Consider the following 14184-nt stretch of genomic DNA (forward strand, 5'->3'; position numbering starts at 1 on the left):
TCTTTACCTCAACTGGTTCAATATTTTTTTCCCTAGTGAATACCGAGGCAAAGAAATCATTCAAAATTTCCCCCATTTCCTCTGACTTCTCACTCAGCTTACCCTCACTATCTACAAGGGGTCCAATTTTATCCCTCACTAATCTTTTACTTTTAATGTACTTATAGAAACCCTTTGGATTTATTTTTACACTGTCTGCCAAAGCCTCTTCGTGCCTTTTTTTGGCTGTTTTAATTTCTTTCTTAAGATTCCTTCTACACTCCTTGTAGTCCTCCTTCAAATTATTTTACCTTCTGGCCTGTATCCTTTCTAAATCCCTTCTATCAGTTCTTTATACTGGACATGCAACAAGAAGCAGGTGTAGCAATACATTGGTACTCACTGAAAGATACCGATGGAATTGTCAAGATACTGCATAAAATTGCACATCCGCAGGACAAGATTGAATTAGATCTCCTTCCCCTTCCTCATATGTAAATGAAATTCACACATGGGCCGGAGAAACTCAGTGGAAATAAAAGGTAATGAATGTTTCAGGCCTGGACCCTTTGTCAGGAGGTAGATATCTGAATAAAAAGGTGGGGGGGGGGGGGGGAGGAGGGGAGAGAGCATAGAGAGAGTTTTTTTGAAACGCAGAGAGTTCTGGGTGTCTGGATGGTGGTGGAGGCTGAATCATTAGGGGCATTTAAGAGACTCATAGGCTCATGATTGAAAGATAAATAGAGGTTTACAGGGCAGGGAGGGGTTAGTACTTTTAAAAAAAAGGAATATATGGGCCAGCACACCATTGAGGGTCGAAGGACTGTGCTGTAGTGTTCTATGTTTGTTATGAGCCCAGAGGACCCCAAAACAAGTAAACAATTCTCTGTCACACTTTTTTTTAACGAGTAAGAGGTGTGCACTGGGCTAAGGAGGGGAGCTCTCTGAAAGAGGGAAGCGGAAAAGGTGGGGAACTGGAGAAAAGGAGAGAGAGGAATAGGGAAAGAGAGAGACTAGGGAGGGGATTTCACTCAATCTCTTCAACTCAAGAGGGCAGGGGAAGATGAGCTGCTCTGGATTAACCCTCAACATTAGGACACTGAAAATTCAGTGATTATCAAACCTCTAACTGCAATACGCCAACTCCATAACTATGGACGTCTTTCAAACTGCTGGTCCAAGCCTACAGTTTGAATAATAATGACAGTGTGTACATATGTTTAATATTGGTCTCGAAACTGGTGTCTCCCATTCATGGACTCAAGTAATTATAGAATTTGTCTACAAACACTGGCTCCTCTTCGACCCTCCCTTTCTGTAAATGGGACTCACTATGCCATTCTTCAGTCAATTGCTCGTCACCCCATTGCTCGAACTGTTAATCAACTTGGTTTTGCCCTTTTTTCCAAACTAACTATACAAATAGTTTTAGCTGACTGCACGCAGGCAGAGTGGCTGAACTCCAGTCACTGGGGGTTGCAACGAGAAGTTGGAGGGACCCAGTGGGTCAGGTGGCGTCCGTGGAGAGAAATGGTCAGTCAATGTTTTGGGTTTTCTCAGAAGAATGGGCCCCAACCCAAAGCATTTCTCTCCATGGATGCTACCTGACCTGCTGAGGCCCTACAGCTTCTCTTTCTTTGACTTCAGCGTCCGCAAGTTCTGGTGTTTCCTCCGTCAATGAATGATGGTCATTTAATGGTCGAAGGCTTAACCCGACACAATGAGTTTAATGGGATATAAGTAACAACAAGTTAAGACATTGCTCTAAAAAAGACCAGTAATGAGAGAATAGGAAAATAATTAAATGAAAGACCATTGCTTTTGTTGCACAACATTTAAATGTATATTTTGAGACATTCTCGACAATGCTGCTTAAACATGCCTCAACCGCCTACCAATTGTAACTAGGTGTTGGGGCACAATTCCACACATGTTGTTACTTCAGTATCATCTGTGTTAAACAATTCCCTTTTATTATCTCAGGGTCACACATTTGCCGGCCCCCTACCAAACCCACATTTGTTAACGGTACCATATTTACAGTGCATAGTTTTCCATTTTTGCAACTGGCGCCTAAATCCTGGTTTCCCCTCCCATTCGCTTCAAGGTCAGCGAGAGGCATGAGGGCATGGAGTACTGTTGTAGCTGGATGAGACCAGTTAGAGAGTTTACATGCTCACTTTTTCATCCGATGTGTTCATCTTGAGGCTCTTCAAAAGATATCAGCGCAGAAATTCCTGAAGATTTGTTCATTGAAAATTCAAGACAACCAGAAAAGAAGTTTTTTTTTAAAGTAGCTGCATGTTTATCATTTGGAGGAAGTTGCTGCCTTTTGGTTCGGATAACTTCATGGAAGAATTTATTTGCAGAGGTTTATAATTCAAGTTTTTTTTTACAAAAAAAAAATGTTCACTTAAATCCCAGCACCAGGCAGATAGTGTAAAGCTCCTGAATGATATTGACTGGGGAAACGCTTAATGGAGACAGTTTGAAGACTGCAATATTGTTATCAGTGCTGAATGCTGTGTCAGCCAGGAAATGAGAACTTATCAAGGCTATCTTGATATAAATATATACTTGTTATAATATAAATCCGGCTGCACTGATCTACTGGGTTTACTGATGCTTCATTTCACATTCCATTTTAAAAATGAGTTGGTAGCTGATACTCACTTCTGTAACTTTCAATTTTATTTGTGTGCTTTTTTTTTGTTAGATCCACTCCTAAAATCCTGTACTTTCTGAGCTGGTGCGGCTGTCATAGCTGGCAGTCCGGCTGCGAGACCGGCTCCGGCTTCTGCTCCGGGTCTGGCTCCGACTTCTGCTCCGAGTCCGGCTCCGGCTGTACGAGCTGTAGCTGTCGTAGCTGCGGCTTCGACTCCTGCTGTAGGAAGAGTAACTGCTGAGGGAGCTGGGCGACGACGGGCTGGGCCTGTAGTATGGAATTGGCCGCTTACGCGCACTAAGGGAGAGGGGACACCAAAGTGAAGAGGGGAAAGGAAGACAGGAAATAAGCTGGATTAGTTACCACTCGACTGACAGCACTGGTCCTAAGTGTTGAAAATGGCACCTCTGATTCACAGTGGGCACCTTTTCCTGCTCCGGGAATGTGAGAAAACATTCCCCTTTCCCCATATTTTTTGCCCAAACAATCTCAAGGCATTGGGCACACCAATGCAGGAAAAGTTGCTCAATATGGACTTTGTTTCAAAGAATCCAAGATTTTCAAAAGAATTCATGTTGCTGCAAAATTGTTACATGCCAGACCTCTGTTATTTCATACACCATGTCTGATGTGCTCAGTGTAACCAGTCTTTTAAACAAGTCTGATTCTTTAACAACCTGGCCCATGCCCAATTTAACATCAGCATTGTTGATTTCATATGAAAAGAAACAGAAAGAAAAATTTTGTTTTTAGAACAGCATCTGAAATGATGATGGGAACAGACCAAAAATTGATGTTCATATGGGAACTCAACCTCTGGTTATAAAAAGAGAGGGGCTATTTTTTTTAAATGTTTAACTAGTTAAATATGGTCTTATTTTTCAAGTTGTTTAAAATAATGTATTAGCTGCAATACAGATTCAGGTAACTATTTTTCTCCTGAGAGGTTGGATAGTGGTCGATCAGGTACTTTAACAAATACTCTTATCAGTTATTTGTATGGAATTTGCAGTGATGTTCTGCTAAAGCATTCTAGGGTGATGGTATAACACATTTAATCTTTTTTTAAAAGATGCTTTAAAGATAAATTATTTATTGAATCGTACGTCACGAGCTTACAGCTCCACTGATACTTACCAAATATATTAAAAGCGCAATCTGACAAGAGGCACATCTGCCAAAAAAAAGGACCTCTCAAAATGATACATCTCCTACAGCACTGATTCTCAACCTTTTTCTTTCCACTCACATCCCACTTTAAGTAATCTCTTTGCCATCAGTGCTCTGTGATTAGTAAGGGATTACTTAAGGTGGGATGTGAGTGGGAAGGGAAGGTTGAGAATCACTGCTCTAGACCCAATTATTACTGAAATATTTTGCTTGAGAAAAATTGATGTTGGCCCATTTCTTTTTGAGTTATGAAAGCGTGCACATAACAAGTCAATTAGGTACCATTAAAAGAGTGGTTTTCAAACTTTTGCTTTCCACCCACTTACCACCTTACTAATTACAGAGCACCTATGGAATAGGGAATACATAAAGTGGTATCTGAGTGGAAAGAAAAAGGTTGAGAACCACTGTCCTAAAGCCTTTTTGAGATTATTAATGAAGGATCTGCTCTAATAGGATTGTATGTGGTCTGTTATAGAACAACTGGGTTCCCTAGACATAGAACTCAGGTGGTCCAGAGCAAACTGAGTGTAAAGTAGAGAGGGTTTTAGCCACTTGACCTCCATTGTTTGGGAAGGTAACCATCAGGTAATGGATATTGGACACTGGCCCATTTGCAGTATGAGGTGTAGAGGATGGAATGCTTTTGGTTTGAGAAGTATATGGATCAGGTGATCATGAATTAATACCTCAGACTACCACAGGAAGCTAGGGAAGATATTGCCGGGGTATTACCAATGATTTTTGTGTCCTCCCTGGCTACAGGGGAAGGACTGAAGAATGGGATGATGGCGAATGCAGTCCCCTTATTCAAGAAAAGCCATAGGGAGAATCCTGGGAATTATAGATAAGTGAATCTTGTGTCTGGTGGGCAAGCCTTTGGAAAGGATTTTTAGGGACAGGATTTAGAGGAGCATGGTCTTTTAAGGAATTGTCAGCATGGCTTTGTGAAAGGCAGGTCGTGCCTCCCAAGCCTAACTGAGTCTTTTTTTCTGAGGTGACAAACAAAATCGATGAAGGCACTGTGATTGATGGGGTGTACATGGATTTTAGGCATTTGACAAGGCCATTCATGGTAGGCTCATCCTGAAAGTTATGAGATAGGGGTTCCACAGAAATTTGGCCATGAGGATTCAAAATAGGCTTGCCCAGGCAAGACAGAGAGTGGTGGCAGATGGGGTGTATTCTACCTGGAGGTCAGTGACTAATGGTGTTGTGCATGGATCAGCTCTGGGACTCCTGATCTTTATGACTTTGATAAATGATGTGGACAAAGAACTAGAGGGGCGGGTCAGTAAGTTTGCAAATGAGAGAAAGATTGGAGGTGTTGTAGATAGGGTGGAAGATTATTGCAGTTACAATGGAACATAGGATACAGAGATGAGCAAAGAGTTGACAAATGGAGTTCAATCTGGAAAAGTGTGAAGTGATGCACTTTGGAAGGTCGTATTGAAGGCAGAGTATTAACAGTAGGATTAAGGAGAAACAGAGGGATCTTAGAGTCCAGGTCCATAGGTCCCTCTAGGTTGCAATGCAAGTTAATAGGGTGGTTAAGAAGGCTTATGATGTGGTGGCCTTCATTAGTCGGAGAATTGAGTTTAAGAGCCAGGAAGTAATATTGCAGCTTGTTAGTCCACATTTGGAATATTGCTTTCAGTTTTGGTCAGTATAGGAAGGATTAGGAATCTTTTGTGGGGCTGCAGAGATTTGCCAGGACTTCGCTGAGAATGGAGAACATATGAAGCAAAGTTGGCGGAGCAAGGGCTTTTTTCTTTGAAGCGATGAAAGATGAGAGGTGACTTAATAGTGGTTTATAAGTTTATGGGTGGCATAGATATAATGAGCAGACTGAACCTTTCCTTGGGAAACAATAGCAAACAGCAGTGGAGTTTAAAGGTGAGTGGAAGAGAGTTTAAGGGAAGATGTCAGAGGCTAGTATAAAAAGGGAGATTTAAAAAAACTCTTAGATGGGCACATGGATGTTAGAAACGTAGAGAGTTATGGGCTGTGAAGTTGGAAAGGATTAGATTGATGTGGATTCAGTGGGACCCATACTGTGCAGTACTGTTCTATGTCCCATTAGTCCACAATAAGCATTGGGTTCTATTGCAGCTATTGGAATCAGAGAATCATACAAAGAAGTGGCTTTCTGCCTATCTTGTCCTTGTTGACCATGATGTCTGTCTTTGCTAATCAATTTACCTGAGCTACAGTATATTTTGGCATATAAATCAAGTCTTGAAACCCTCAAAAATGGGGGGTCTACATACAGCAGATACACTTTTGAGACCTTAAATTCAACTCAAAAAACTGGTCAATGCTGATTCAACATTGAAAAACTTGAAAAACTAAAAAAAAACAACTACAATAAATTTTCATGCTACCAGTATATATTAGAACAACATTTTCATTAAAAAACATTTAGAATCCTTCCTAATCACTCCCACTATCATCGTCTGAAGCAAAAATGGCAGCAAGCACATCGTTAGTCTCACTGCTTAAACAGACATCATATGGGTCCCAGTCTGTATCTGATGAGGTGGTTTCAGCTTCATCATCAGTGTCCCACAATATTTCATCTTCTGGACCATCAGTTGCAGAAGAGGTACTGCACTTTTTAAATGATTTTTTCAGTCTCTACTTTCACTTTGTCCTGTGCCTTGAGCATGAAGTCACACAGCACATCAAGTGACGCAGCACGCATTGTCTCGCCTTTTGTGAATGACTTTTCTGCACTCGACATCCATGGCTTGCTCAAGTAGACATCGGGAGGTTGCAATAGAGACATCAAATTACCTGGGATAACTGCCATTATGTTGTGCTAATCTACTTTTAGTGTTCTCAGTTAAGTGGCTACGAAACAATCCCAGACCAGCAAACTCCATTCCTTGCGTAAACCGCCTGGCCACCCATTCCACACATTGACTATCCATAGTTTTATATCATTTTCTTCCATCCATCCTTTTTCATGAAAATGTACAAAAATATCTGCTGAGAATTTTATTTTAGGTTTAATTTTGCGTTTGAAGATTACCATGGGTCTTAACTTCGTCCCGTTGGCCATGCACAATAACACCTGGTCCTTTCATGGCCTGTACTTCTGGTTTGCACAGTCTTCACACCTTTACATTCCACTGTTCTATTGCTTACCATGTCAAAATCCATGTTTCATCCACGTTTCTGATATTTGCCAATGCAAACTGGTGTTTCCGCTGGTTCTGTATAATAAATGGGTGAAAACTTACAATTTTATGATCAAGATCTTTTGGTAGTTTTTGAGCAATTTTTGTTCTATGTTATAATAGATTTTTCCTGTTCAGCCCATTGGAGCTTCAAAATCTTTACTGAGGTCTGGGGTGCGACTTGGCTCACTGCGGTGCAAATGTTCTTATTTTAGCAATCTTGCCTGTGTTCACGGACCCATTCTGCAATGTGATTTTCCAACTCTGGCCAACGAGTGATTCCTCTTCTGATTGAACATTGCCTTTTTGGTGTTTTTCTTAAAAGTCTCTTTTTTCTTCCTCCAATCTCTTACCAACTTCTCATGTACATCAAATTTTCTTGCAGCAGCACAGATGCTAGATTTCTTGGCCATTTCTATCACTTTTAACATAACTCACTTCATACTCTCGTCGTTTTGCTGTAGCCTCCATGATAACAGCCACCTCCAGCCAACACCCACAGCTCAGCCATCATGATTTGGTGGGGGGGGGGGGGGGTGGCATTCACTTATACGGCCGATATGATGAAAACCATTAAAATGAGGCTGAAAATGAGGACCTGATTTATCTGCCAGTTGACTTGTACATTGAAATATGCAGTGGGTCCATTATCCCTCCACTATTTCTCTCATCCAAGTACCTGTCCAAATTTGTTTTCAAACATTGTAGCTGTATCTACTTTTACCACCTCATTTGGCATCTTGCTCCTGATAAATACATGGAAAAACCTAACCTTTAAATTTCTCTCCTTTTTCCCTGGATCGTTGCCCTCTAATTTTAGACTCCCATGGCCTGGGAAAAAAGACTCGATGTTATAATATAAATCTTCATTAGGTCATCTTAACTTCCTATGTTCACACGTGAATATATCCACTCTATCCAATTTCTCTTTATAGCTATAGACCTCCATTATGCCCAATTTTCAATCGCCAATATAGAATTGTAATCATTTGCCTGGACCTCAATAGAGAACATGAAATCCCAGGATCTCACCAGGGTTTTATAGAGCTGCAATTTTACCTCACGGCTCCTGAATTCAATCCCCCGACTAATGAAGACTAACACACCCTAGTCCTTCTTAACTACCCCATCAACTTGCGTGGCAACTTTGAGGGATCGATCCACCAGAAAGCCCAGTATTCCATTAATTTCTTTCAATCATGGGGACTGTTTTCAATGACATGCCTAATTTCAATTTGTTTGCCTAAATTTCATGCTGGAATGGTAATAACTCAACACAAATCTACATATCTGACCATACAACTGCAGAATTCCAATAAACTACCCAATACTTCTGAAAATGCTGACATTTATCTTCATTTAATTGACATTGAGCTCAAATCTACTGATACAAAATTACAATGATCCAATCTCAAATTGCAAATATTCTAACAAAAAAAAGCCACATATCTATCTGTCCCAGAACACAATCCAGGCAATAGCCTGATAAATCTTTTCTGTATCCCCTCCAACACATTAAATCTTTCCCATAATGAGGTGTCCATGTTCAAATTGGTCATCATACAATTTAGATTACCTAAAAGACGACAGGCCTGAACTTTGACATCAAAAACTATGAAGCATTAGAAATTTTTGTTATTTTAAAAGACTGCAAAGATTTGAGTTCACTTTGTTCAAATCTACAATTCCCGAAATAACATTGTAGGCAGATCTGCAATGTACCAACTATTTTTTGAACTGAAGCAATGTGCCAAATGTTGAAAATTGCTAGTATTTTGTTAATCTCTGAGACTAATTATTGTTTGTTGCTACTGACTTGAAATATTAATTCGATTCATCTTTTCCCAGATGCTGCCTGAACTCCTATTTCGTAGAACATTCCAGCAAACTACCGGCCTTTCAGCCCAACCTACATAAATCTACTCCACAACAATCTAATCTTTCCTTGCTTCACACCCATTTCCCTCTATTTTTCTTGTGTCAATGTTCCTGTCTCAGAGTTGCTTGAATGCCCCTATTGCACCAGCCTCCATCATCATCCCCAGTAATGCATTCCAGGTCCCCAGCACTCTTTGACTAAAGCTCTGACATCTGGCATTTCCCTTAAACTTTCTTCCAATCACCGGAAACTGTTGTCCTCTAACATTTGCAATTGACACCTCAGGAGAAAGTTGCTGGCTGTCCACCCTATTATCTTATATACAGTACAACTATTCAGTCACCTCTTAAACTTCCTTGCTCCAAAGAGAAAAGCCCTAGCTCTGGCAGTCTTGCTTCATATGGTATGTTCTCCAATCCAGGCAATAGCCTGATAAATCTTTTCTGTATCCCTCCAACGCATTAAATCTTTCCCATAATGAGGTGACCAAGACTGAGCACAATACTCCAATTGTGGTCTAAACAGAGATTTATAGAGCTGCAACATTACCTCATGGCTCCTGAATTCCAATCCCCGACTAATAAAGACCAATGCACCCTAGTCCTTCTTAACTATCCTATCAACTTGTGTGGCAACCTTGACCTGGACCCTAAGATTTCTCTGTTCCTTTGAACTATTATGAATCCTGCCATATTCTGCATTCAAGTTCAACCGTCCAAAGAGCATTACTTCGCACTTATCTGGATTCATCTCCATCTGCCACTTCTCCACCCAACCCTCTAGCCCAGTGTTTCTCAACCAGGGTTTCCCAGAACCCTAGGGTGCCACAAGAGGTCACTAGGGAAACAGTGATAAATAGGCTAATGCATTTTTGAGTAAGGTCCATGGGGACCTTGTCAAACGCCTTACTAAAATATATACACCACATCCACTGCCTTACCTTCATTGGTTTCCTTCGTCACTCCTTCAAAAATTCAGTTAGGCTCATGAGTCTCTAAATGCTCGTAAATCCTCTCCCTAAGAATCCTCTCCAATAGTTGCCCAATGATGAAGCAACCCTCACGGCTCTATAATTCCCAGAATCCTCTATCTTACCTTACTTAAACAAGGAGACTGCATTTGCCATTCTCCAGTCTTCTGATACTTCTCCTGTGGCCATGAAGGGCATAAAGATCAATGCGGACACCCCAGCAATCTCTTCCCTTGCTTCCCATAATAACCTGGAGGACACTCTGTCTGCTCCCGGGAGCTTATAACTATTCTTAACTGCAACATGCTGCAGTATTACGAGTACTTTACGTTCATTATGTGTTTGGTGCTTTGATTGTTAATTATTGCATTTGTTTTTGTATCAATGCTTTTTAATTAAACCTGACAGGTGATGTTTCTGGATGTTCCAGGGACAGGAGGTGAGATCAGAACCATGTTAAAACTAGAGGTAAGGGGGCAAAACTGGATCAGAAATCTGTTGCTTCAAATCATTTTAAGTTGGCCCCAAATCATGAGCTTGCTTTGTTTCATTTAGAGAATAAAACCTTTTAATTAAGCAAGCTCTTATCAAACTTGTAAAAGACTGGACTGTACACTTGAACATGCATTAAGTTCTGGTGCGCAACAGAAGTATAATTAAAGAGCCTTCAAAATATTGGACAAAATTTGTGTAAAAAAAAATGAATTGCTTCTGAAAATTTCAACCAGCAGAGATAACAACATCGAAACAGATATACAATGGTTCAAATCACTATAGATTAGGGAATCAACTAATGTGAAGAAATGCAATCTGAAAGAAACATTGCAAAAGTCTGATTAGTATGCAGAGAATCTCCCTGGCTATTCAAGATTTGTAAACCAGGCAGAATATTCAAATTACCAGATACAGATTAGAACAAATATAAACAAGACAAAACCACTTGTAATTTCTGTCATTTTTGTGTCAGTGTTTTCCATAAAGATTATTGAGGTAACAGACCCTGTCCTTTATAAAATACCAGCCTCCATCAATTTACCAGCATTCAGAACCATTATATCTTGATAGGGAAAAAAATATTTAGTGAAAACTCACTAGAAATTCATAAAAGTGACAGGAATTTACATTGTACTCAGTTCTTCATACCCAATCAAAATGAGTGATTTCAACAAAAGATAATTATTCATGTAACTTTTTGTATGGAGAACACTGAAACATTGAACATTTTATTTGACTGCGAGCAAAAAGTTAATCACAAGCTACTTTCTCGGCATTAACATGTGACAAGAAATTACTTAAAAGATCAGTTGAAAGCCTATGCTGTTCTTCTGCAAGATCAGATGCAACAGATCTACAAGAGGTGAATATAACATTGGTTAGTAAGCATGTTGGATTAGAATAGAAAAGGCCTGGTCATTGGGGATGTGGGAAGTTCCAGTGACTAGCATGTTGAAAGGACACATACCAATGATATACTGTATCCCAATTGGCTTCCTCCAATGAGACTGCAAGTAAAGATAGATTGCAAACATTTGCATTTACTAATCTCTGTATGTGATATTTATGTCATCAGTTCCAATGAGGAGATTGGGTAATTGTCTTCCGGTGAAGAGAAGCAGAAACACAAAGGATGCAAAAATACAATCAACTCATTTGCCTTTTCCTATGGGCCTAAGTATTTTGTAAATGATTTTACCGAGCAAACTGCTACCATCCGGTTACCACAGTGGCAGCACGGTTAGCGTAGAGGGGTAGTATGGTTAATGCAGTGGTTGGCGCAAAACTGCTACAGTGCCAGCGATCAGGACTGGGCTTCGAATCCTGTGCTGTGTCCGTAAGGAGCTTGCAAATTCTCCCCATGTCTGCGTGGGTTTTCCCCTGGGGGCTCTGGTTTCCTCCCACCCTTCAAAAATGGACTGGGGGTGGTAGGTTAATGGGGTGGTTCAGGCTCGTGGCCCATAACTGTGATGTATGTGTAAATTTAAATCTAATTTTATAATTTAAATGTATTTCTATTTATTTTTACATTTAATTTACAAATTTATAAAATTTATTTAATTCATATGAGCAGGTTTGAAACATACCTGGTGTGTAAACATGCCTGTTCTCAGTGTGCAGTACAAAATGGAACTCGAATATCTCATTGATAAGAGAAGTGAATGTATCAACAATGCTGGTGCGACACTGACAGCCCCCACAGACAGCAGAAACAGTCTAACTTGAACATCCAGGGACTGTAGGGAAATGAAGGGCAACATCAAGCAGAATTTTTTGTTTTCAATTGAGGATTCTGAGGAAGTTTATGAAATATTCCCCAGTGAGCAGTCCTTCTTAAACTTGCAGTGCCAGAGAGGGAGTCCATAATCTGTTAGGTCCAGCTGTGCAATTTGCTGCTGTTAGCAAAGAAGCAATGATTCAGTTTTGTACAACATCAGATCTGCACCAGACTCAGATGATGTCTACGTGAGATGCCCTTTCCTCCTGTTCATCACCTTTTAATGTTTATAAAGAACATCATTCCAATAATGGACAAACTAAAAATTGATCCCTACTCTGTTTGGGCTGCACCAGATGACGAAGAGTTACAATCAGCCAAATGGCTGAAATGGTTGATTATCCAGCCAACTACTTGACAATATTTTTTAAAAATGGTCAAATATAACTTATGAGCTCATTAACAAGGAAAATATCATCTAACACAGGAAAGAATGGTGCATGTTTGGATTAAGCACCCATTCTATACCTGGCCTGTCCGGGAAATTTACCGTTCCTATTTTAGATACTGAACATTAAGTTTAAAATTTCAGTAGTCATGTACAGAATAGCTAATTATACAACAAAACTCCCTTTAACAATATGCCTTTCATGAAAACCTTGGTGAGCCTTCTTGATATTTCTGTGATCTTTCAGGGCCGCATTGATGATGTGTGCCATTATTAGGCAGATACAATTTGACCTCAAGGGCAGACTGTCAGTGGACTAGACTTATTGCCTGTCAATGAAAGCCCTGTATAACTTCCCCTCCCAAGCAATTTCAGAACGTCAGTGTCAAGACCGAGTAAATTAGGGTCAGAATCTCACAACTTGCACCCTTTGCTTTTGTGGCTTGTTCGTTGATTACATTTGACTTGGAAGAAATGAGGATTAGAATAAAACATGGATCCGGGGGTCAGATACAGTGGAAATTAGTGGCACAAACTTCTAACACCATGACATCAGCTGAATTATAAGTACACTCTGAAAGTTTGCACATTAGATTAGATGAAAGGGCCCCATCACCAGAAAGGGTTTAAGTAGTGATGAGCTACTACTTAAGTGATTCAGTAGGGACCGAGAGATAGAAATGTTGGCCGTACAGATAGGATGTTCTTCGATAATTGCCTCACAAAATGGGGTTCAAGGTAGGACAGCGTCACTCCAGTGCAGAGCAGCGGTTACTCAGGTAACCAGAATCAGATGGAGAAATCTTCACCAAAACCTTCAAGTGGGAGGAAAAATGGACAAAAGACAAACTGAAACAAGTTTATACAATTTGGAGAAGAAACTCTATGAAAGGCTAGAGGTTAATCATCCAAAACACACAGAGAACAATAAAGTTAAATACGGAGCATCTTCAAACACGACTCAAATCATCCATGCCCCAAAATGTTAATGACTTAGCCACAGGAATCAGAATTATATATTGCTGCAAATCAATTTAATCGACTAATTTATCAATGACCACCAGTATTCAAGAATAACCATTAAGTTTGTTACCTTGTCTTCCAAGGGATTTTGAAGTACTTCACTTCCAGTGAGTGGCTATAGTTGTCTGGTCTTCATTGTTGTGTTAAGTATTGAATCCACTAACCAGTCGTAACTTTAGCCAAATAAACACTGTATTCTTTGTCCCTGAGCTCTTGCAATATCTACGCTTCTCATGTTTTGTGAGAATAGAATATCTTCTTGTCAAACTGCAAGGAACCAACCATCTGATCCTAGAAAACTTTTCAGTGAACTGTCTATCAAAATGTACATTTGAATCAGGGTGAGCTGAGAAGGAAGTTGGTGCAAGAACATACTAATCTCCTGCATTTCGTGAAGTAGAAACGCCAAGCCAAAATCCTTCGACTTGCCTAGCTTTCAGTGCATTACTTGAAGAAATGATAGTTCATCAAACTGAGAAACAGTTAGCGAAATTGTTAGTCCAATGCTATTACAGCGCCAGTGACTGGGGTTCAAATCCCGCGCTGTCTGTAAGGAGTTTGTACGTTCTCCCAGTGTCTATGCCGATTTCCTCCAGGGGCTCCAGTTTCCTCCCACCATTCAAAATGCACTGGGATTGTAGGTTAATTAGGTGGCA

General features: G+C 40.2%; 1 protein-coding gene and 1 long non-coding RNA gene across 7 annotated transcripts in view; one reads left to right on the plus strand and one right to left on the minus strand.

The window, feature by feature from the left end:
• Positions 1-2652: 2652 nt before the first annotated feature.
• Positions 2653-14184, minus strand: part of srrm3 (serine/arginine repetitive matrix 3) — a 310487-nt gene continuing 298955 nt past the window's right edge. For 5 of the 6 annotated variants that reach the window (XM_069884949.1, XM_069884948.1, XM_069884950.1 and 2 more), the window contains one exon: positions 2653-2941. In XM_069884949.1, coding sequence (XP_069741050.1) covers positions 2704-2941 — 238 coding nt within the window. In that variant the 3' untranslated portion in view covers positions 2653-2703. Of the gene's footprint in view, positions 2942-13198; positions 13321-14184 lie in introns of all 6 variants that reach the window. The other variant, XR_011340078.1, reaches the window with a different exon arrangement.
• Positions 11089-14184, plus strand: part of LOC138736074 (uncharacterized) — an 86043-nt gene continuing 82947 nt past the window's right edge. Inside the window, exon 1 of the long non-coding RNA XR_011340079.1 lies at positions 11089-11202. This is a non-coding gene — a long non-coding RNA (uncharacterized lncRNA). The remainder of the gene's footprint in view (positions 11203-14184) is intronic.

The sequence above is a fragment of the Narcine bancroftii genome, chromosome 6 (genome assembly GCF_036971445.1).
Source record: "Narcine bancroftii isolate sNarBan1 chromosome 6, sNarBan1.hap1, whole genome shotgun sequence".
Lineage (NCBI taxonomy): Eukaryota > Metazoa > Chordata > Chondrichthyes > Torpediniformes > Narcinidae > Narcine > Narcine bancroftii.